We start from the raw sequence: 24,914 nt of genomic DNA, 5'->3' as shown, positions 1-24,914 counted from the left end.
AACTGAAGGTACATCACACAAAAGATTTCTACAAATTGAAAAAAGAGATCGAGCGACTCATTCAATAGAGTCATTTAAAAAGTATGTTAAAGAGGTTCCCACCTATTAGAAGGAAGATCCAAACCTCAAGGGAGAGATTCATTAGGAAGCCATATATCCTAAAAGGGTAAAGAGTAAGGGGAGAGATGAGGAACGACCAATTCACCGCACTCTCAATACCATAGCTGGAAGGTTTACTAGGGGCAAAAAATCCAACTCCTCTTGCATAAGATACATCCGACAAGTTCTAATGTTGGAAGACTTTTCCTTCATCTCCAAATCAAGCTCATTGAACGCTCTAAAACCCGAAATCACCTTATATGACAAGGAAACCACCAAAATTCATCCTCATGATAGTGATCTTATGGTCATAACGACACGGTGTGATGATTGGGAGATCAAGCAAATGCATATTGACTAAAGTATTTTTGCATATATCCTTTACTAGGATACATTTGAAAGACTTGAATTAGATCGAAATAAAATTTGAGCATTTCATGGCTCATTAGTTGGCTTCTCTAGCAAGCAGATCCAGGTGAAGGGATATATTACCCTCAAGACAATGTTTACGATAATTTTATTGGGTCTAAAAAGGAATGGTCTAAGAAAAAATAACCAATGGACATAGAAAACTGAGTGTAGGAAGACTAAGCGAGAACCCGAAATGGGCATGAGCGCCCAAAGTGAACATAGTCCCCCGAAATGGGCCTTAGTTCCCAAAGTGGGCTTAGTCACCCAAACTAGTCTATTGTCTATTTCTTTTAATGCACATAATATCTCACCATCCCCACGTGAGCATATTCTTTCTCTCAATTATTATACTTTAATATATATATATATATATATATATATATATATATATATATATATATATATATATATATATATATATATATATATATATATATATATATATATATTTGTTTTGGAATATAAAGACTAACTCATGCATAGGCCCAATGGAGACGATCTAAGGTATATATCCAACACACTTTTTTTAGTTCCATGTGTTACTATACTTATTATGAACTCTGAAATGACTTGACCGTTGGAGTGCTAACCTTGTAGGTTCACCTAACGCCACCTTACTGCAGACTATCACCGCCTATTCTAGAGTCCAACATCATAAATCAATACCAATTATGGTTCCCTAATGGAATAATGATGACGTTTGTGGGAACTGACTCCTGATTCCCTCGAAATTCCACTAATAGATCATCCTCGATCCAAAATAAAAACTCTTCCAGAACATCAAGAAATGGAGGTGGTGACCTCCTACATCTCACTGATGCACTCTATTAAATTCTTCGATCTTGATCTACCTCAACTCTCGATCATCGACAAGATCCACACGAAAGCAACATCTATCGAAACTCCACCACCATAGCACCTCATCCAAGCAAGGACTGATACCAAATTTCAAAGTGAGGATCAACCGATGCTAGGACTTCTAAATTGTAGAAAGGTTAATGAAATCAGAAACACAAAATTACCATTAGTGATAATGATCATTGTCATAGATTTCACCATAACATGATTCTTTGTATACGACAGAAGTTCGTGTAACGTCCTCTACACCAACACATTCAAACAACTAGGAGTCCTCAACTAGATCTAAGTCCATGCAGCAATGGAAGCCTCTTAGCTTTCAACGACTCCATAACTTTCCCCTGTGAAATGAAAATCTACTACTACTACTACTAACAAGTGAAGAAGAGAAAGCATAAGAGAGATGAAGATCTGGAGGGAGTTGATAGGATTAAACTTGACATGCATGAAGAAGAAGTTGGAAGGATGCCAAATGGGATTCCAAGGAATTTTTCAGCTTGAGGATAATTCATAAGATCCATGAAGGTACGATCCAAATTACCTTATAAGATAAATAACACAATTATCAGATGACTCCATACCAATGAGGATACACTCAGATTCAACTTCACCATAGTGTATCGTAATTAGAACATCAATCCCAACACTCGATAAATTTCACAACGAAGAAAGAGGAAATCTCCTAAAAAGTTGAAGCCACAACTAACACATTCAAAGAATTATTATATTCTTATACACGGGACAGTTCTCCAATGTCGGACATGTTAAGAAAGTCGTGGAGAAAGGGAGGAACTTTGAGAAGATTATGCTGACCTTAGTCAGACGCACGTCGTCACCAGTCATGGAAATTTACCCTTGGTATAGATAGAAATATGCGGTCAAACATGATAGAGACAAAATGTCATTCATGATCTAGTAAGTCCACCACAAGTACATTAGTTCTATGGCTATACCACTCGAAGTGAGGGTATGCAGAAGCAACAAACTTAAAGGAGACAACTAAAGTCGTATGAGAAGAAAAATAGACTGGTAGATGGCCAGCCATGGGCTTCTTGGAGATTATGATCTGAAGAATCATATTAATACTCCCTATTTACATGGTCGATCAGGGAGAAAATTGGAAAGAGGCTGCACATGCCTAATTTGCGGTTCTCCCGACAAGATAAGTATTTTTTGGGCTTCTTTGAAATTTGAATAAATAAATTTTCTAATGATGAGCAATATTACGCCTGCAAATATTATTGTAACCTTCAGCTAGATAACATAGATCATGCTTCTAATAGAGATCCCTCACTAGGAAAAAAACGTGTAAAGCGTAGCTAGCACACACCCTTCTTAGGAACTAGCCACTCCAGGAGCATAATTGTTGGAACGCTGGAGACGTCCTCCCCGAACCAGAAAAAAACCTAGGGACAGGGACAAGAACCCTACCTTTGGTCGGGGACTATTCCTAGTGATGTTGGAAAACAACATTAACTCTTCTTGACTAGAACTAATGAGGACCAAAATTAGTTTGTGTTCCTATTTGCTTTGATCGGGAATATATAGTTCTACAAACACGCCGAATATCAATAAAAAAAATGAGCGGAAAATGGCCTCAAAAGACCTAGTGAGGATATCACCAATGGGACAAAGTGCCACATGAAAAATCAATCAAATTCGAATATGAAAAGGGCAGAAACCATTATATGGTTTGAAGCCTAAAAGCCAAGTCGTTAATGACTCATATGATAGAGCATAAAGAACATGAAGAAATTAAGTAAATCACGTCATACAAAAACAGGAGCATCAAACATAAAGGTAAATATATATTTATACTATTATTCTTACAAAGTTATAATGACCTGCTAACATTAAAGATAAAATAATAAACAATAAAAATAAGTCAAGCCTCTCAACCCAGAGACACTACACCAAGGATATAAACCAAAGCCCTGTCTCGAACAACCTTGAACGAGTTTAGTTCAAAGAGGGGAAAACAAATTTTTGAGCAAAGTTTTTCCACCTGGCCAGCTGCCTGACCAAAGACCACATACACATTCTCAAGAGTCTACTAGAGGGACTCATCCACCTTGTTTCTTAGCTCAGTCACCTAGTCACCATGAGTTTAATGGTCGTTAGCATGATATTCCTTCCCCTACTGAAGACTTCATTAGCACGAGACTTCATGTTTGTAGTAGCAGTGGTTATATCAATAAGATGCTTCCTATCCCCACTTTAGGGAGAACTCAAGTTCGAAAATCATGGTAGCCAAAGAAGAAAGTGATCCATGAACCTTCGCCTCATCCTGGAGAGCCTCAATACAACTAACCTTCTCCTAAAAGGCATACATCTCCTCATGAAACTTTGATAATTTATGTTCTATAGCCTCACACTTCAGTTTCCAAGTATCCATCTCCTTAGAAGGATTCCCGGTGGACGAGATATCCCCCTAACAAGTAGCAACATGGGAGAATGAAGAGGTCATTCGGTAGGTGTAGGAGGTGGATTCCAAAAAAATTTCCATCTTCTCCACCTCCTAGAGATTCTAGAGGTAGGCTTTATCCTCTTTAGACACGGCAGTAGTAGCCTCCTAGGAAGTGCATGGAATTTGAGCAGGCCTGATAATTGGCCGCTTGAGAAGATAAGTTTTTGACCCTAAACAACCACCCCAGACAACCAAGCATATTTAGATGAATCTTCCTCCGGGAGAGGACTTTGGTCTTGGTACCTATCCCTTTTCGTATTAGCAGTGTGACAAAGTGTGGCCATCAACACTCACAGTAGCACTTATAGACGAAGGTGTGACAGGTCCAGGAGTAACATGAGAAGCCTTAGCAGTAGCGGGCATGACAATATTAGTGGGAGGGGGTGACGGCCAGAGTCGAAAGAGAAATTTTAATTCCCGGAGCTTCTTCCTCCCAAGAAATAACATAGACCTTCAACAAGGAATCCATTTTTTCTGCAAGTATAAAGACCCAAGTTAAAAAAAATTATGACTCCGCGCTCACCAAAAATCTCTTTCATATCCAAACGATCGACCGCACCCATAATAGCGCATGTATCAATGGACCGCTTCCCCTGCATGGAAGTCGTCACTTTAGTAGGTTCATACCCCGTCATAGACAAGAACCCAATATAGAATTATTAAATCTCTCTTCACCATAACTTCTTCGGCCCATATGAATGAGTTTTCTGATGGAAATGAACCCAAACCCTATATTTTTAGGAACCTATTCGAATATAATCTACTAAAAATAAGAAAAAGTAAGGAGCAAGCTCCTAGAGTACAAGACCACACTAGGATGAAACGCTTTCAGAAGTTGCCCTAGTTTTCAAAGAAAGGGCTAAACAATGGAACATGTTGGCGTAACACCATAAATCATTGATCCCAAATACTATACCTAGAGGTATGCATTACACAAAAAGATGGAAGAACATCTGGTAGGAGGGTTTCCAAGACTGATACTTGGCCCAAAATGGAAGACCTTTATGAAAGCCCAAGCGCCAAGATGAAGTTTTGAGGGGGACAATGTTTAGGAACTTCAGCACCTCCACCTCAAACTCAGAGATGGGCATTATCAAGTTTATTCGGGTGAATAAACACTTACAAAAAGGAATATAAAGCCCCTCAAAATTTATGCATATCCTCTCGGCTGATTCTATAAAAAGAAACGATCTGTCAGAAGGGAGACAAACTATGATTTTAACCGCATTTTAAACCTCCTGGTCACTTAATTGTATTTGTTCTCCTAAAGTATGAAGCAAGTTAATGGTAAATGGGGTACCTAAAAAGAGAAGAGTCTGATAAAGAAGGTGAATATCAATGCTAATGGAAAGCTTCATAAAGCTTCATTGTGGGAAAGAAAATGCTAAGAGAAAACACTCTTGAGGAAAGAAGGTATATCTGCAAATATAAAACTAATTCTCAAGGTTGGCAAAAAGTTCTACAAAAGTCCAGAGCGTATATATATAAGGAAAAGTGAGCAACAAACTAGATCCGCATAAATAGGAAGTTACAAATCAATGATTGAGTTTCTTATAGGGAATGAAAATGAACTCAATTTCACCTAAATGCCCTATGGGGAAGCACCATACACTAACATGCTAACCTAAAGTTATGTGTCAGAAAAATTGAGTGAAATACTTCAATGATGGGAAAGCATTTAATTTGCTTGCTTCCCATTACTTTGGTAATTCTTCCACGACCTCCTTAGTTCTCGTTATGATCGAATATTAATCGCTTGAGGCCGACCATAACTCTGAAATACTCCCCAATTGATAAATGGCCGACAAGCCTTGAGGAAAATTATTTTGGGTTGGCCGAAGGCACAATATGAAGGCCCACTCATGCATAGGCCCAATTGAGATGATTCGATATATATATATATATATATATATATATATATATATATATATATATATATATATATATATATATATATATATATATATATATATATATATATATATATATATATATATATATATATATATATATATATAGCCAACACGCGTAATATCCAAGTTACACTTTTCATTATATTCATCTTGGACTCTAAACTGACTTTGGCGTTGAAGTCTTAACCTTACAGGCCCACTCTACGCCACCGTACCGAATATTAACACTGCAATTCCAGAGTCCTACGTCATCAATCAACACCAATTATAATTCCCCAACGGAATAATATTCTTTAAAAAATACATGTTTTTATAGCACGTGTAAAAAGAATCGGAGATTTTTAACATGTAGTATATGCCATGTATCATATTCTTGTAAATTAAAATCTGAAGGGATGAATATTAGGATGCCAAATAGTTTTAGCCCAAAGAATATTAAGATCATAGGATCAGAAGAACACGCAAGCATCTTTGACACTAAAGTTTGTAGAAGAAGATCGTTCCCAAATAAGATGATCTAAACTATCAAACATAGGAATAAGAGTTTTTCTCAACAAGTTAATCAAATGCGGGTAGCTTTCGTCAATCAAGCTAGATATTTTCCCATAACCGTTAAGAATGAAGTTATTAACCCACACTCCCATTTTATTTTGCATTATAGATTTGATAATCAAGCAAATAGAAGAGACAACGTGGTATCTAATATAACCATATTTTCTCATAGTTTTGACCCTTGGGTCAAATGCTTCTTGAAAGTCTTATAATTTCAAGTAACTTTACATTAGCAACTTCGTAAATATATCATATAGATATAAGATAAATGTCTCATTCTTCTATAGATAGCAAATTTTATGTCAAAAAATTGTCACAAATTTTATCTTCTCAAAATCCCTTAACCAAATGAAATTTTTAGTTCACTTGTCCACCTTTTTTATTTGGGAAAAAGATCAAATGTAAATGGGACAACTATAAATAAAAATTTTATGATCACATTTCTAACCCTTAACTTTTCGAAGAAAAGTGTTTCAAACAACTAATAGGTATATATAGGGCTGGACAACGGGCGGGGCCGGGCGGTTTCGGGCCCAAAACCCTCACCCAGTCCAACCCACGGTTCAAATATGAAGGCCCATTTCTGCCCAATATCAACACGGTTTGGACGGGTTCGGTTTGTGCGGATTGCGGGTTTGTTTTAGCGGTTTATTCGGGTTAAAAACAAACTTATATATGCAGACTGCAGAGGACAAAACTAAGTAATCCATTTAAAACAAATATTAAAACATAAACACAGTAGTCAAACGAATATTGAGTCAATAGGTCGATCAAACAAAGTGATGATGCATGTTTCTCTTCCTTCAATCCATTTGAAGAAACAGTTGACTGGTCTTCTGTCGCCGTTTGGTGGCATTCTTCTGATTTGGCAAATGGTGGTTCTGGAACAACATAAAGGTTTATACCAACTTTGCCTTGATGTGTAAACTTGACAGCATTGCTGCAAAATAGAAAAGCATAATCAGAAATGCAATATTAAGTAGGGGAGAAGGAAACACAAATTAAAGTTGGTATTAACTCGAGAGATTACCAATCACATAAATCAAAGTACCTGACTAAATTTGTGAGAATCTGCCGAATCCTTAAAACATCTCCAGTGACCTCAATAGGTATATCATCTGCTATATCTCCTTCCAATGTTAACATTTTCTGCAATGATGCTGCAGCTGTCTGGAGTACACGCCTTACTACCTCTCTTGGCCTGAATTTGGTAGCTTCCATTTTCATAGCTCCTACAGATGATTTGTGAAGTGGGAAGAAATTTAATCATTTGTTACAGTTTTTTAAATGAATAACAATATAAAAAATTCTAAAAATTGCTTAAAATGGGAAGCTATTTTGAGTAGGTTATGTGTTATGTTGAAAATTGTTTTCAACAGATGATTTTTATTATATACTACTATACACAAAGTAGTTTTAAGCCTATTTTCATAAGCTCTCTAGAATAGCACAAAAGACAACTTATAGCTTATATAAAAATAGTTTTCCTTTATTTTATCTTTTATTATAGAAATATCTTATACATAAGCACTTATATGATAAGTGTTTATGCTATAAACACCTATTTGAGTTGTTTATCCAAACAGAACCTAGTATTCACAAAACATAAAAATCAGTATTTGAATATGTTAGTAATAACAAGCAACTGAAAAGGAGATTTCTAACCTGACTCAACTTTGGAAAGATCAAGTATGTCATTTATAAGTTGAAGAACCAAATCTCCTGAAGATATCATGACATCCAAGAGCTGTCTTTGCTCCCTATCAATTTTTGTTGTAGTAAGAATTTCAGCCATGCTAACAACACCAGAAAGTGGTGATCTTATCTCATGAGACATTGTTGCCAGCATTTGTTTTGCTCTCATAGTCTCCTCTATTACAAGGGATCAAGAAAACTATAATAAGCTTCTTGCTATCTTAAGCAAATTAAACTGTAACACTACAAAATTTTAATCAAGATTTGGCGTGAATGACTAAGCGAACCTGTAATGTGAATGATTTTATTAAGTTCTGTTTCCTTAGCTTTCTGAACTGCAATTTCTTCCCTTAGCTTAGCCATTCTTTCTCTTTTTCTCACCTGCGTTTTTTTCAATATTATGAATATTCTCTTCACAAGAAGAATAAGATCTTAATTAAGTACTTTCAAAAACCAAAACAACAATTTTTTACCTGATCTGTTATTTCCATTCCCATATAGTTTACTCCAATTGTTTCTCCTGTTTTGCTAAACACAGGTTCTACATATATCAAAAATGTCTTAGCTCCAAATTGTTCCTGCATGGCCTCAAAATGTTCTATTGACACAATTAGCAATACTTCATATAACTAATGGGCAACCGACCATGACATTACCAACTTCAATTCATAATTAATTAGTAGTAAATCCAACTAAAAAACCATATAGATAATTAATACAATAATATATTGTTTGATGCATACCAACATTTGGCTAGCTTGAATATCTTCAAAATCCACAGGACAAAATATATATTGTTTGACCATTGAGTAGTCACAAAATATAAGTCACATATGACTTCAAAAAACATAGTTGAACTGAAAAATTAAACAAGAAAAATATTAAGCTTTAAAAAGGAATAAAGTAATAAATAAATCAAATTAATAAAGTAAATATACCTCCATATTTTTCAAGCACAACCAGAAGGTTGTGGCTGAGACGGTAAAGATCCTCTTCTTGCTGTAGAAGAAATTTCTTCAAATTCTAAAATAATGAAATAAACATTTTTTTAGAAATATATAACAATTATGAAATAAAGATATAACATTTTTAAAAATAATTTTACCTGCTATAATATCTTCAGAAAGCTCAAAATCTTCCATGAGGTTCAAGTCTTTGAAATAGGTAAAAGACGGCTTTAACCAATTCTGGGTACAAATTAATGCCTCTGCCATTTCAGGTTTTAGGGAGCTCCTATAAGTTTCTAAGACTCTCCCTCCCGTACTAAAGACACTTTCTGATGCAACCGTAGACACTGGTGTGGCAAAAATATCTTTAGCTATTGTAGATAAAATAGGATATTGTGTTGAATTGTGTTTCCACCACACAAGAAGGTCAAATTTAGGATCCCTTTTGACACACTTACTAGAGTAAAAACCCTCAATCTCATTTTGTTGATCAATCAAGTCTTGTTCCTCTAAATGTTGCTCAAAAGCATCGGCTCTAGCCATTAGTGAAGGACGGCCAGCTGTTGTTTCATCATTGGAAACATTGTTTTCACCATTACCAAGAGGTTGTCTATTATGATTTTGGTCATAAGTTTGCTTATACCAATCATACAATTTTTGTAAGCTCTCTTTTATAGATTTGATCAACCCGGTAGCAAACACAAATCCGACTCCATACATATCCTTAAAAGTCCACTCAATATAACTCAACTTGTATCTTGGATCCAAAATGATTCCAAAATAAATCAACTTGTTCATCTTAGTAGCACACCCCCAATATCTATTATACTTTTCCATCATGTCCCCACCCACACTTGCAAAAACACCATTCAAGTTCATAGTAGCTTGCTCCAGCTCACAATAGATCGCAGACACTTGGTGAAAAGCACTATGCAAACTCACACTTTGAGAGGTGGAAAAAACATTAGTCGCTTCATAGAATAACTTTAAAAAAGAGATGAAAGCTCTAACAATGTCCCAATCATCACTACTAGGAGGACTACCTTTTCCAAAGAACTCCCTATAGCTCGACTCTTCATACTCAAGCTTATCAAAAGCAGCTTGAAACTTCTTTGCAGCCTCAAGCATCAAATATGTCACGTTCCAACGAGTTGAAACATCGAGACATACTAGTTTTTTACAAGTTATTCTAGCAAATTCAATGCACTCTTTAAACTTGGCTGCCCTATGAGGTGAGGACTTGACAAATCTAACAGCATCCCTAACACTAGTAATAGACAAATGCTTATCTTTCAAACCCTCATTTACCACCAAATTCAATATGTGAGCAGCGCACCTCATATGAAAACATTTTCCACCCCCCATCATCCCATTCATAGTTGATATTTTTCTATGCAAATATGCTACATCTACATCATTTGAAGTTGCATTATCAACAGTTATGGTAGACACATTCCTAATTCCCCAATCCCTTAACACCTCTTCAATCTTCCTACCTACCGTATCACCCTTGTGGTTTGGAATAACTGTGAAGCTTATAATTCTCTTTTGATAGTTCCATTCGTTATCCACAAAGTGTGCCGTAAGGGTTAAGTAGTTTTGATTTTGGATAGAAGTCCAACAATCAGTAGTAAGTGTTACTCTATTGCAGTCAGACTTAAAGAAGGCTTTTAGTTTTTGTTTCTCATCCAAGTGTAGCTGAAAAAATTCTCTAGCTACTGTACGCCTAGATGGAAGAGTAAACTGGGGCTGCATTACTTTAGAATAGTACTTAAAACCTTCCCCCTCAACTGCACTAAATGGTTGTTCATCTAGAACCACAAAAATTGACAAAGCTTTTCTACAAGCTTGCTTGTCAAATTTAGAGCTAACATGACCCAAACTAGATCCTTCTGCAGAGGGGTATGTCAGAATAGTTTGGGTGGGATCAATGGTTCTAGGCTTCTTTGCACATTTTAGAATATGATGGTTCATGTTGGTGGTGCCATGAGTCCTAGGGTCACATAGATATTTTTTGTGGCAGTGTTTACAAGCTGCAGTTGGTGTATCAACTAAGTCATATGGTAATCTAAAAAAGTGCTCCCAACAAGCAGATGATTGCCTAGAACCACTTGCACTAGCTTTCCTCTTCTTTGTAGGTTGGGTATTAACTAATTCTGCTCCAACAACTTCAGTTGTTGCTGTTGAACCAACTTCATTCATGACATATTGAGTAGGTATAGTTTGATTAGGCTGACCCGTCACTGAAAAATGACGGAGCCATAATCAACATAATTGAAGGAAAAGCAGGTTGCAAAATTTAAAATAGAAATCAAGTAAAAAATGGCTATGTGAAAAAAGTCATTAACAGATAAAATAACATGAAAATAGATGATAGCTATTTGAGTTGAAAATGAAATGCACTGAATTTCTACAATGACTTAAGAATGTTTGGATAACTTACTTCAGCTTATTAACCAACATAATTTACTTTTAATTATAAGTTCAACAAGATAATTTGTAAAAACAATTTGAAAGGTCCTAAGAAAAGCACTTAAAGTATGAAAAAAAGCAATAAATGGTGCAAGCTCTTACTTGTTTTCTGCTTTAGACAAGTCATAATCAGAAACAACACCAACCTGCAGAGAATAAAGAACAATTCAGAAATAATTTTGATGACAATCCTGCAAAATTGTGGTTAATTAATCGCATCAAATTTGTTTATATTAATGAAGAATACTACAAATGCAGTCAATGTCACGCATGTTTGTATAAATGCAGTCAATGTCTGAACTGATTGAAAAGATAAGAAAGCCCTGAGGAAAGAAATGGTGGGGGTGTATAAACAGTAATCGTGTGGTTCTGATAAATTCACCACATGGAAATAGATCCTAATTATAACCCTAACTGGAGTGTATAGCACACATTAACCGAATTAACCTTAACATCATACACTCCATGTCTAACCATATCACTTCTATGTCATCACTCATTCTTTTCCATCCCTTGCTGAACCATGTATCTGTTCGCTGTGAATTTTGGCGAACAACCTCTGGTTTACCAAAACTTGTAGAATTGGGTTACTTGCAGGATCAACCACACAAATCCTAGGACATGTGCAGATCTAGATGGTCTTGAAGATGTCTAGAATCACTTTCATATATTTCATTTTTGTTCTCTAAGTGTTTTACGTCGAAATATGTTGATTAAAACGTTAAGTAGATGTAAATTTAACAAGATAAAGTAAATGGCGGAAAATAACTGACAAAATGTAAAGTGTCGAAAAGGAGAAAGTGCAGAAAGATAAATGACTGGAAAACATAAAAGAGATTTGTAAAGAACTTTAAACTTTATAAAATAAACTTTGAAGGAATTGGTGTTTGTTTACACATACATGTTCCAAATATGACTCTTTTCTCTCACACGGGTACTTTGAGCGTTTTCAGGAATTTTGTACAAGTAAATTCTCACACCTCTTTTTCTATAACAACTACCCTATTTATAAACAAATAACATAACTGTTACTAACGACCAAATCCTAAAACTGTGACACATGGCTTTTCTTCCTTTCGCCAGATGCTTCCACGCGTCTTCTGCCAAACGTTACAACTTTTTAAATTCAAATTTACACTTTAAGTCGAAACGACGCCTTCCTTCAGGCTTTTTGTCGAATTATCAATATACTGCAATGTCTTCCATTTTGTCGAAGTGTCGAGCCACACTTATCAACCAAATTGTTTTATCCCATGTCATCATTTGTCGAAAAAGTCATTCTGTACACCAAATCTCATGGCGTCGAAAACGCACGTATACAAATTGCCCCCCAGCAAAGACGTTTCGACTGTTGTTCTGGAGAAACAGTCATTTGTTGTCAACCAGTGTTTTGATGCCATGTCATTTAATCTTCATTAAATGCAAGTCTGATAATCTCAATTTCCAATGCAGGTTCATCATTACACTTTCTTCACAATGTCACGTCTAGCCCACGTTCACAACCTACTTCCATCATTTCCTCACATCATGGTCTCTTTTCAACTTCCACCTCTTTATCATTCCCATCAGAAATGGCCACGTGTCCCACTAACATCATTACCATCCTAAAACGTTTCAACATCTTCTTCCTATAAATACCCATAAACCTTTTCTTTAAACCCTTTTCCGTTTCAGATTTCCTTTCCTCATACCCATTTCTTAAGCTTTCACATTTTCCTGAGAAAAACTCCCAAGCTCTTCTTAACAATGGCTACTAACAAACCTTCAAACAGCCAACATTCCAAGAAGAAACAGAATCCAGCTTTCCCTCATGTACATGATCTGAAGGTGCCAATGACCATTGGAAATCAACAGTATGTTCCATAACCTCCAAATGAGAAAGAGAAAGACTGCATCTATAAATCTCAGGTACTAATCCCTGTTCTTATTTCTGGAAATTGTCATGCTATGTTAGGTCCCCTTCCAAATCCAGAGATTAAACCAGAGCGCTTAAGAGAATTTTTCCCTCTTACTTTCACACAAAACCCATAGGCGCTGGAAGAAAACCTCAGCCTAAAGAGAAAGTTGTAGAACAAAAAGATTCATCGAGTTCGACGGATATTGGAGAGTTGGACTTAACCTATTTGAACTATCCCAGGATTTTTAGAACTTGCCCATGGTCGAAAGATCCTTCTGATTACGTATCTTGGTTAGATAAAATCGAAAAAGTTAAAGGGGCTTTTTGGAAAGAGGTAGGCATTTTCGACCTTATCCAGTTGTCGAGAGTAGGACCCAATATCTGCCCAAATATGCTTTTGGCTTCTCTCTACTTTTGGGATAGTACTTACAACACCTTTCACCTTCCTTGTGGGATGGTTACGCCTACCCTTTTTGATGCAGCAGCCATTGTTGGTCTTCATCCCAATGGTATAGATTTCGACCCTACTGTCTTAAATGAAGATACCATTGCTTTCGAGACTAGCCTTGCACCCTACTCCTTATTCATGTCCTATTACCACGATAAGAGTACTACTGAAGTTTTAGATGTCGAACATATAGCTTTTTTAACACTATGGCTATCCAAATATGTGTTTTGTTCTCGCTCTCTCCAAGTTGCTAAGAGATTCATTACCATAGCCAATCAGCTTCATGCCGGCACAAAACTATGCTTGAGCGAAATGATTCTGGCGAACCTTTATGAATCTCTGAGTGAGAGCGTACATTTTTTAAAAAACACCAAAACCCAAGGGAAAATCAACTTATCAGGACCTTTCTGGCTCTTGCAATTATGGCTCAATGCCACCTTTGAAGCCAATCTTCCTGTAGCACCAGAAATAGATGAAGAAGAAATAAAAAATAGGACTGTCGAATGGCCAAGATTAGTGCTAATAACGCCATCTGATGAAGGAATCAGCCTTCGACAAGCTTTTAAAAGCTATGTTATGATGTTTGCTAAGAGTTATCAATTTACTTCGACCATGGCACCTTTTGCTGATAGAAAAATTGGACCTAGGTGGTTTACCCAACAACTGCCTTTGGAGATGCAAAAGGATGAAAATATATTCCTGAATGTTTGGGAATCATTCTTAACCCCTAGGCTCCTTTTTTCTTACCGTAACGCCACTAAAAACCAAATTGCTTTAATAGTTTATCAACCCAACCTTGTTTCTAGACAGTTTGGTCTAATCCAAATCAAACCTCAACCTATATTTCCCAAGAAAGGATCCATCATCTTTTATAACTCCCTTCACACTGAAGACGAAGGCAAAGAGCTGTCGAAGAAACTAACTGATGATTCTCTCGACATTCGACCAGTTATTTTTCGACCATCATTCTTATGCACTTCTGAGTTTGATGAATGGTGGAAGGATTATTATTCCAATAAATTTTTCGACGTAGCTGCTTTCGCTACACATTTGACAAATGCTTTCGCTTTTGTGCAGGATCGGACCAAAAAAGGTATTCAACGACACATTAAGGAAATACAGAAATTTCAAAAATATTTTGAAACTGCGTATAGACCTGATGATCTTAGTCGAACCATATGCGAAGCAGCGGCCGAATTAAAACGTAAATTGACGGAGAAGTTTGAAAAACTGTCATTGCCTTCCAATCTTTCACCAGAGGCGCGCTATGACCTGGCTTTCAGTTGTCATCCACCAAAGTTTCCTCCTTTGCCAACTGCTGACTTTGGGGTGGCGTTTAGTTTTCCACTTCCAGACTGGTTCCTTTATGGGGATTTTATGAAAATTCTTCGTCAAAAGTATCAAAAACCTGCTGAGCGTGTGGTTCCGACTAAGTATCATCTGGGCGAATATCCAGGACACCTTCATATTGGAATAGAACACGTTCGCGTGGAAGATCCCATTCTTGAAGGTGTTCACAGAAAAACATGATTTTTCCTTCTGTTATTCTAACTGTCTTATCATGTCTCTCTTATATTTGTTTCTGAATTTTCTTTCTTTCCTTAGCCGTGAAGATCCCTGCTAAGAAAGCTGCTGTCGAAGCGACGCCCAGTACTGCTAAGAAACCTTCGACAAAGGTACAAAACTTTTCTCTTCTTATTATTCATCTTCCCTTTTCAAAACTAACTGGCTTTGGCCTGCATGACTAGGTAAGTCGAAAACCCCTAACAATCCAAAAGAAAAGGAGTGAAGAGGAGAGAGGCGAGGATAAAGTCCCTAATGAAGAGTCTGGTGACGAATCTCCGGAGTTAATCCCTCCCCCTCAGAAGAAAAAGAAACTCACGAAGGTCTCTTCCCAAAGATCTATCGTTAACCCAATTAGGAAGGATTCTGCCAGTACTCCTCCTGCTAAGCCTCAGTCGAAGGACACAAGGAGTGGGAAATCCGGCTTTAATACTGAAATTCCTGAGGTAATTTTTTTATTATTATTTCGACAGCATATGTTCACCTTTCCTACATCTTTTCCTCTAAATCTTAGAATTTTTTTTTTTTTTTTTTTTTTTAGGAACAAGTGGCTGTCGAACGCACGCCTGAGAAAATTCTGGAGGGGACAGCCCCAGAGGAAGATATCCTCACAAGTGACCATGACATGCAAACCGTAGCAGAATTCGACACTACATTGGGTGAAGCCTCTGAAGATGAATCTCCTCCTCATCCGGGATTAAATGTTGCACCTCAGGGTGATGACATTGATATGGAGGTTGTGGTCGAAGATGATCCTGAAGATGGAGCTGCCAGAGATGGGGACAACCAGTCGAAACAAACAGAGGTTGAGCATGCTTCAACGCGAAACACTCCACCTGCTCCTGACCGGGCCCAAGGGAGTAGCAAATCAACTGGTTCGACCAGTTTCTCTCGCGAGGAACTTGAAAATCTCAAGGTGCAAAGACCTTTGGAGTATCTGAAAGCCATGCTTAGCACCCGTTTTAATTTCCAGGATTCTTCGCAGAGTAGTTCGACCACTTCTGGGGCAACTTCTGAAGCACCATCACTTGGCAACATCTTGACCAAAATCAAAACGAAAATCCTTGATGTCAATTTGTTTAAAGTCTTGGAAGAGAATTCCCTTGCTCAAATTGATCTTAAGAAAATTTTGAAGCAAGTGAATGTCCTGGAAGCCTCTTCTGAGATTGGAAGTTTTGTGATGGAGCTGATGACTCTCATTGACTTGGCCACTGCAGATCTCCATCGTCAAAGAGATCTCACCAATCAGATCTCCTCCAAGTCTGAAACTCAAACTGCTGAATGGGATGCCGTTTCGACTTCGACTGACAAAGTTTCAAAATTGCAAAAGCTCTCTGAAACTTATGTCAAAGAAGTTGCTGCTTGTGATGACAATATCCAAAAATGGAAAACACAGATAGCAGCACTTCAAGAAAAGATCTCTCAAGAGGAGAAACGTAAGGCATCCATACAGCAACCCAAGCAGAGCGAGATTGACGAAGAATTGAGGGTGGGTATTCGACATGCAGAAAAAGCCCAGCAACTTAGTCAGGAGATTGAGACTCTCTCTACTCACAAGAGTCTCTGTGATCATCGACTCCAGTTTCAGAGGCAAAAATTCGCCACTTTGAAGGATACTTTTGCCAATTTTAATTTGTAGTCGAATTTATTTAGCAACTCTCAGCCCTTTGAGGCTTTCTTTGTAATAACTTTTGAATGCCATTTTTATTTGGCCCATCTTATCACAATTATGTTTGCACTTATTCTGTTACTACTTTTACTTCCTGCAATATAGGCTTATACTTTTTCAAATACTTGCCATTTATTCTTAGGATTCTCTTATCCTTCTCTATTTCTTCTATTTCGTACGCGCCGTTTGAAAATGTTCTCAAAACCTGGAAAGGTCCCTCCCATTTAGGAGACCACTTTCCCATTAATTTATCCTTTCGATCCATAGGAAGGATTACTTTCCACACAAGGTCACCTATTAAGAAGGTCTTGAATCTTACTTTCTTATTGTAAAATCTTTCGACTCTCTCTTTTTGTCTTCTTATTAGGTCTAGTGCGCGCAGCCTTTCTTCGTCTAAATCAACTAGTTCGTCCATCATCATACTCCAATATGTGTCTGATGGGATTTCATGATGCCTTTGCACTCTAACCGACTGCAGATATATTTCGACTGGCAAAACTGTATCATGTCCGTAAGTCAACTTGAATGGAGTCGAATTCGTTGCCTCTTTGGGGGACGTTCGACAAGCCCACAAAGCTTGATCCAAAGTCTTATGCCAATTTCTAGGTTTTTTCCCCACATGCTTCTTAATCAAGTTTATCACTACCTTGTTGGCTGCTTCAACTTGCCCATTTGCTTGAGCGTAGTAAGGTGTCGAAGTAAGGAGCTTAAAACCTGTTTCTTGTGCAAATTTCTGCATGTTTTTACCGGTGAACACAGATCCTTGATCTGTCGTTATTGTCTCAGGTATCCCAAATCTGTAAATTATGTATTTTTGGATAAAGTCTATGACTACTTCTTGATCCACATTCGCCAATGGTATAGCTTCGGTCCATTTTGTGAAATAGTCTATCCCAACCAAAATGTACCTTTGTCCTTTTGAGGAGGCTGGTCGAATCTCCCCGATTAAGTCCAACGCCCATCCTCTGAATGGCCAAGGTTTTATAATTGAGTGCAACTCACTTGCAGGGACATGGGGTATGCCTGCATGTACTTGACATTCCTGACAACCTTTTGCGAATTCGACACAGTCTTTCAGCATTGTTGGCCATTACATTCCTTGTCGAAATAATAGCCACTTCATTTTGTGACCTGCTTGGTGTGCGCCACACGCTCCACTGTGTATATTCGACAAGGCTATGTAGGCTTCGTCTTCACTCAGGCATTTAAACAAGACTCCTTCTGCAGTCCTTTTGAACAATTCATTTCCCAAAAGTACGTAACTCAAAGCTCTGTATTTTATCCTTCTCTCTGCTTTCTGATTTGGGTCTTGTAGATAATTCTTGATAGGCTTTCTCCAGTCTGTCATTCCTGAATCATCTATGTTAAATATCTCAAAGTTTTCTTCGTCACCGTATCCTAATCTTATTGACTCCAGATCTGATGGGGACAACTTGGTGGATACGACTCTTCCTCTGACTTCAATGGCTTCTTCTAACTTTTTCTTCGACACTTTGTATCCGGACGCTAGTTGAGCAAGATCATTCGCTTCTTGATTCTCCAACCTGGGAATGTGCCTGAAGACGACATTGTCGAATGCCTTGAGAAGTCTATTGGCTACTACAAAGTACATGATTAAATTTTCTTTCACGCACTTATACTCTTTCGTCAACTGCTTTATCACCAGTTCGGAATCACCCATTATTTCGACTCTCGTTGCCCCCAATTTCAACAAGATTTCAAGTCCGGCGATCAAAGCTTCATATTCTGCTTCATTGTTTGAACACAGACTTTCAACTTTGTACTTGAATTTTGTTGGAATTCTGTCAGGAGAAATAATCAACATCCCCACGCCTGTACCTTTTTTATGACTGGACCCGTCGAAATACAATTTCCAAGGTTCTAATTCGACGTATTCCACATCTTCGTTTATAGAGTGGTCGGCTATGAAATCAGCGACCACTTGCCCTTTCACGGCCTTTAAAGGCAGATATTTCAAAGAGTATTCTGTTAGAGCTAAAGCCCATTTTCCAATTCGACTATGTAAAATAGATTTAGATAACATATACTTTATTACGTCGAAATGGGAGGAAATATATACATCAACAGGTTTTATATAATGCTTTAATTTGATACAAGAGAAATATACACACAGGCATAGCTTTTCTATAATGCTATATCTAGTTTCGGCATCGTTCAGGACTCTACTGAGATAATAAATGGCCCTTTCGACGCCATTCTCATCTTCTTGACACAACATACTTCCTAATGTTTTGTCTGATGCCGAAATGTACAATCTCATATTTCTTTTTCTGCAAGGAGACATCAGGATTGGGGGATTAGCCAGGTACTCCTTGATTTTGTCGAAAGCCGCTTGCTGTTCTTGCCCCCATGCGAAGTCTTCTTTCTTTAGTCGAAGTAGAGGAGAGAAAGCTTGTGTCTCCCCACTGAGGTTGGAGATGAATCTTCTGAGAAAGTTGATTTTCCCTAGCAGAGACTGCAACCCCTTTTTGGTTGATGGCGCTTTCGCTTCCATTATGGCCTTGGCTTTATTTTCGTTTATTTCGATCCCCTTCTTATGGACCACAAAGCCTAAGAAATCACCCGCCTGCACACCAAAAGCACATTTAAGTGGGTTCATTTTCAAACCAAACTTCCTCATCCTTTCAAAGGATTGTCGAAGATGATCTATATGACTTTTCCCTGAAACAGACTTAATCACAATGTCGTCAATATACACTTGCATGAAAGTTTCGATAAAGTCATGAAAGATGGAATTCATGGCACGTTGGTAAGTCGCTCCAGCGTTCTTTAAACCAAAAGGCATTACTACCCATTCGTACGTTCCTATGGCTCCAGGACAACGGAAAGCCGTTTTAGGAACATCTTCTTCAGCGATAAAAATTTGGTTATAGCCAGAGTATCCGTCTAGCATACTTAAGTACTCATGGCCGGCTGCAAAATCTATGAGCATTTCTGCCACTGGCATAGGATATTCATCCTTTGGGGTAGCCGAGTTTAAGTCTCGAAAATCAATACATACCCTAAGTTTGCCATTTTTCTTAATTACTGGAACAATATTTGCAATCCATTCGACATACCTGGTTGTGCGGATGAACTTGCATCTTAGAAGTCATTCGACAGGATTTCTTTTATTTTTCTTTCCTTCCATTATTGGCAACTGCATTTCGACCAGACTTCTGTCAAGACCAGGCATTTCGTCATAATCCCATGCGAAGCAGTCTTTGAACTCTTTCAGCAACTGGACTATTTCGACCTTGAATTGGGGGTCCATTTTTGCACTTATGTAGGTTGGTCTATTCTCTATCCCCACCCCCAAGTTTATTTCTTCTAAAGGATCCTGCGCCACCATCTTCTCGTTAGTTGACACTGGATCTTTTTCGAACCCCAGAGGTTCGTCGTCGTAAATGGCGTCAAGCTTTTGGTGTTGCCATCCGCCCATTGGTTGGTGACATGATCTTCCGCAACGTCTTCTTGGGGACATTGTTTGTTGGAGTTCTCTTGGTTGGCTTCGACAACCATATTTTTTACTTCAGCCTCAAGGGCCTCTTTTAGTTTGTTTTCGGCTATGTAAGCCGTAATCTTTTCGATCGCTGATTGTTCACTCGTCATCGTCAAGTTCACTACCCCATCCCGTCGGCGCTATATGAGTGGTTCCCCATATGTAAGTTTCGCCAATCACTTCTTTATCCCACTGGAAACCATGCGTTGGATGCAGGTACATGGAGCAATAGGCATTGTCTGTCGTCTTCAAGTCGAATTCTGCCGGGCTGCAGGGAGGTATATGAGCCAGGTTTTTGTCGAAGCTTTGGCTGTTGACAGTGTTCACCTCGGTCATGAAGTAGCTTTGGTCAGCCTCGATGTTTTTCGACGATTCCATCTGGCCTCCATATGGCTATCCGCTGGTGCATCGAAGAGGGTACAGCTCCCACGCCGTGAATCCACTCCCTACCAAGCAGTAGGTTGTAGTTGGCTTTTGAAGCAATGACTATGAACATTGTAGGCCTTGTTATGGTTCCTACAGTTAAGTTCACTTGGATGACTCCCATAGTTGTTCCTATCTTCCCTTCGTAATTCGACAGCACCATGTTGTGAGGCTTCGCGTCCGAATCGTCTTTTCCAATCTTCTTCAGCATGTAGTGGGGCATCAAGTTCACTGCCGCTCCCCCATCCACCAGTATCTTATTCACACCGACATTTTCCACCTTTCCTTTTATAAACAGAGGTTTCAAATGCGCTTTCATGAAGTCGTCTGGTCTTTCGAAGAAAGCGTTCTGCTCTTCGACGCATCCGTTGTTTATCACGTAGTAGCAGACGGGCTTGTGTGCCATTGTTTCTTCTTCCATTTCATCTCCTTCATCCTCGATCTCCATGACTCTATCATAGTCTCCAGGGAGCACAGAGACCACGTTGCAAATTACGTTGAAGGATGCTTCTGAGTCAGAGTTAAAACTGTCGGTTACTTCATCATCTTCCTGCGTCTTCTCCTTCGACGCCACCGATTCGACAACTCTGCTAGGATTGATCTGGAGGGGAGTCTCTTTCCTGCTCCTTGTCTGACGATTGTTGCTAGATTCTGCTTCGTCTGGACCATTCATGTTCTTTTTTGCCATCTCTATTTCTGCCCTCTTCTGCCTTTGGAACCTCCTCCATTGGGATCTGGACATGGGATTTTTGCCTTTGTAATTCCCTGAAGGGTATGGTCTTGGCTTGTGTTTTTCCATTTCCTTCTTGCCCTCCATCGACGCGCCTCTCTGAACCTCAAACCTTCCCCATTTCTTCTGCCCCTGGGCGTCTCTAATGGGTTGAACCCATTTGTCGTCCGTTGCTTTGTCAGATGGTTTATAGGTGTTCTGGCGTCTCTCTCCGTGCCTCCACTGGTGGTGATCACTTCTCCTTGGGTCATATCTCACTGTTCCCCAATTCTCTTTCCTCTTGGTCTTATCCACCGCTTCCAGGTTGGTTGCTGCCTTCCTGTCGAAGACTGCGCTGCAGCGTGGGCACAACATCACTTCGGTTTTCATCCTTTGGCACCTCTTGATGAATTCCATTAAGTTTTCCTCCTCTCTAGGATACGCCAGCCTTTGGTGTTCTTTCCGACGACGATCTTCGCCCTCTTCGACCTGGTCCTTCTGAGATATTTCCACCATATTTACCCCAACATTTCGTTCGTCGGCGATGCTTAATTCGTTCATCTTTCTAATGAGCCTCTCTTCTTCGCCTTCGACGCCTTTTGGTGTCTGGTCGAACTCTTTCTCTGGGCAGCAGCACCAAGATATGGTCCTGGGACCATGTTTGCAACAACATTTGTTCCAATTTCTTCTGGGGTCTTCCATTGTCCTACGTAGAATCCCACTGATCACGGGCTTCGATGGACCGTTAGCGGCTTCCGCTTTGATTTTTGTGACTTCTTTACTGAAAGGCCCCATAGTGTTGACGCAGGTGGCGATATCACCTTTCTTCTTTTTGTTAGAATCAAGGCCTTCAGCAGCCTTGTTTTCAATCACGAGGTCTTCAGTAACCCTCTCTTTCGTATTAGGGGAATGCTTAATTTCGTCGACTGTTTCTTCATCGTTGTCTGAAGAAGCATCTCCCCAACCGCTTGGTCGGATTGTGTTGATGTCGATCTGGGAGCTTGCCGGCGCGTCGTACTTCACAAGATAATCATATTTCCCACTTGGCTGACCCAAGCGGTCCCAATTCTCCTCTTGTCGAAACTCCACATTCTCGACAGCATCGTCACCGTCCTTCTTGTCGAAACCTTCAGTAGTTTCTATCCTTTTCTGGCTTGCGAGATCATCAGCAATCTCGACCATGTTGACATTTGCGTCGAAACTTCCAGGGGCTTCCACCATTTCCAACTTGCCATCAGGAGCAACTTCGGCCTCCACCATGTTCACGACGGATGGTTCAGCGTAGTGGGCTTCGACTGCTTGCATAGGATTCGAATCGATCTTCATCTGTTGTTTTGGTTTGTCACCAAACTTCAGCCTTCCGTCACGGATAGCATTTTGAACGAGATCCCTGAAAAGGAAACAACGAGACGTCTTATGGCCCAGAAAATTATGGTATTTACAAAAACCTCTCTTTTTCTGTTGTTCCATAGGCGGTTCTTTAGCGCCTGGTGGTTTTATTAATTGACCATCTTTAACCAACAGATCGAAGATTTCGTCACATTTGGTGATGTCGAACGTATAAGTCCTTTTGGGGAACTTATCGTTGGTTTCGACTGGGTTTCCGTTCGACGGAGTTAGTACTTTGCACGAATAAGGTGGCCCTTGCTTTAGTTCTGCTAGGTCAATCTCTTGTTCGTCGAAGCTACTTGGTTCGTTTTCGTCGAACTCATCATCTTGGCGAACCCCTACGTAGGCTACCCTCTCTTTTTTATTCTTATTTGCCCTGAATTTTTCGTCCCTTAACCTTTCGACCTGTCTCACTCTATCCGCTAATTGTGCCATATCCCTCAAATACTGGGTATCTAGTTTCTTCCTTATAGAATAGTCTAGTCCCCCTGCGGCCATTTCGACCAACTCGTGTTCTGGCACTGGGGTGAAACATCTAGCCTTTAGCAATCTGAACCTATTTAAATAATCATCTATTGGTTCGGAGTGTTTTCTCTTGACACTGGCTAATTCTTTCAGACTTATTTTTGTTTGTCCCATGTAGAATTGTTCATGGAACAACCTTTCTAATTGGGTCCACGTGTATACTGAGTTTGCAGGCAAAGATGTAAACCAAGTAAACGCGTTTTTTGTTAAGGAACTAGGGAAATATTTTATTTTCAAATTTTCATTACGGGCTATCTCCCCTGCCTCGATCAGATAACGTGCCACATGTTCTATAGTGGACTCACTAGTGTCCCCTGAGAACTTTGTGAACTTAGGGACTTTCCACCTTGGTGGCAGTTCTTCTTGCAGAATATATTCCGATAGTGGGGATGCGTAACTAGGCCTTTGTAAACCCATGTTCATCCCATTTTGTGCCATTATCGTTTCGACCATGGCTGCCAAATTGTTTTCGACAGGAGGATTATTATACCGTATCCGTTGTTGCAATACAGCATCCGCGTCCTGACCTCTCTGGATTACTATCCTTCTAGGCTCTTGTGGAATGGGGATTTCGACACGAGGCTGTTCGACTACATCCTCTTGGTTTCTGACGTTTGTTTGAGGATTATCCAATGGTATCTGGTTTATCGTAGGCTCTTCCTGGACCGCTACCACTGGGTTATGAATCACTTGTTCTCTGTGTCGAGTTTGAGGGACTCCAAAGAAATCAGCAATGCGCGTCATCTGCGCTGCCAACACTTGGTTTGTTTGAGTGGTGTTTTGTATTAGTGGGTTAAACACCGCTCCCATTTGTTGCGTCAACATTTGGACCATATCATGATTACTCTCGTCCATCTGCTGTCTAATTACTTGCGCCGAATTATTCGTTATCGGCGGCACGTAAAGTGGTTGTTGATTCAGTCTACTCATATTTCCACCATATCCTGACCCTTGTAAGGGTGAAGACACGTTGGCCATCGAATCTGAATATATTAACGGGGAGTTGTGTAAATTTGCCATCACCGAAGTTGGCATTCCAAAGGGTTGTTCCCTACCAGGCGGAGGCAAGGTGAAATTTGTTACAAAAGGCCTAGGAGTGTTCCCCACAGGAGGGGGTGTCCCAACGGGCATTTGTTGTGCCCTGAAGGACGAACTAGGCGCGTTTTGCGACATCGAAACCGCTGGTATCGACCCTGTTGACGAAGGTACAGCCTCTGACACAGGGACCGATCCTATATTGCCTTCTGTCGAAGGGGCAGGGTTGGATACTGGGATAGATTCGTTTGGATTATTTGGCTGGTTCGCCATTTTCCTTACTCTTGTTCTTTTAGGTATTTCTACTTCGGATACGGCTAATTTACCGCTTCTCAGTCTC

At 39.2% G+C, this 24,914-nt stretch overlaps 2 protein-coding genes across 6 annotated transcripts; both read right to left on the bottom strand.

Annotated features, from left to right (window-relative positions):
* Nucleotides 1–6,801: 6,801 nt before the first annotated feature.
* Nucleotides 6,802–9,401, bottom strand: LOC127104961 (histidine kinase 5). 5 transcript variants are annotated; one of them, XM_051042096.1, is made up of 8 exons: nucleotides 9,101–9,401; nucleotides 8,934–9,018; nucleotides 8,739–8,852; nucleotides 8,469–8,573; nucleotides 8,283–8,376; nucleotides 7,966–8,172; nucleotides 7,352–7,532; nucleotides 6,802–7,240 (listed from the first exon to the last, which is right to left on the bottom strand). In XM_051042096.1, exons 3-8 carry the CDS (start codon nucleotides 8,799–8,801, stop codon nucleotides 6,970–6,972), a joined length of 921 nt encoding a protein of 306 aa, XP_050898053.1. In that variant the 5' UTR covers nucleotides 8,802–8,852; nucleotides 8,934–9,018; nucleotides 9,101–9,401; the 3' UTR covers nucleotides 6,802–6,969. The 5 variants fall into 5 exon arrangements, with proteins under 5 accessions (XP_050898053.1, XP_050898054.1, XP_050898056.1 ...); XM_051042097.1 differs by having other exon boundaries at nucleotides 8,469–8,593; nucleotides 9,101–9,398; XM_051042099.1 differs by having other exon boundaries at nucleotides 8,469–8,536; nucleotides 9,101–9,398.
* LOC127103742 (zinc finger BED domain-containing protein RICESLEEPER 2-like) lies at nucleotides 8,945–13,278 on the bottom strand. The gene is made up of 5 exons (XM_051040972.1): nucleotides 13,177–13,278; nucleotides 11,517–11,560; nucleotides 11,413–11,462; nucleotides 9,101–11,185; nucleotides 8,945–9,018 (listed from the first exon to the last, which is right to left on the bottom strand). The coding sequence occupies exons 1-5, from the start codon at nucleotides 13,276–13,278 to the stop codon at nucleotides 8,945–8,947; spliced, it is 2,355 nt and encodes a 784-aa protein (XP_050896929.1).
* Nucleotides 13,279–24,914: the final 11,636 nt, after the last annotated feature.

This window comes from Lathyrus oleraceus, chromosome 7 (assembly GCF_024323335.1).
Source record: "Lathyrus oleraceus cultivar Zhongwan6 chromosome 7, CAAS_Psat_ZW6_1.0, whole genome shotgun sequence".
Classification (NCBI taxonomy): domain Eukaryota; kingdom Viridiplantae; phylum Streptophyta; class Magnoliopsida; order Fabales; family Fabaceae; genus Lathyrus; species Lathyrus oleraceus.
Note: the sequence above shows the minus strand (reverse complement) of the source record. Positions and strands in the feature narration are given on the sequence as shown.

Coding starts and splice junctions, on each gene's coding strand:
- LOC127103742 (XM_051040972.1), bottom strand. CDS start 13,278: ATGGAACATACTGTTGATTTCCAATGGTCATTGGCACCTTCAGATCAT. Junction 11,561..13,176: donor GGAATGTTGGCTGTTTGAAG/GTTTGTTAGTAG, acceptor TATTCTCTGCAG/GTTGGTGTTGTTTCTGATTA. Junction 9,019..9,100: donor TTCTGAAGATATTATAGCAG/GTAAAATTATTT, acceptor TCATTATTTTAG/AATTTGAAGAAATTTCTTCT.
- LOC127104961 (XM_051042096.1), bottom strand. CDS start 8,801: ATGGTCAAACAATATATATTTTGTCCTGTGGATTTTGAAGATATTCAA. Junction 8,574..8,738: donor TTCAAGCTAGCCAAATGTTG/GTATGCATCAAA, acceptor GAGGCCATGCAG/GAACAATTTGGAGCTAAGAC. Junction 7,241..7,351: donor ATTCTCACAAATTTAGTCAG/GTACTTTGATTT, acceptor TCTATTTTGCAG/CAATGCTGTCAAGTTTACAC.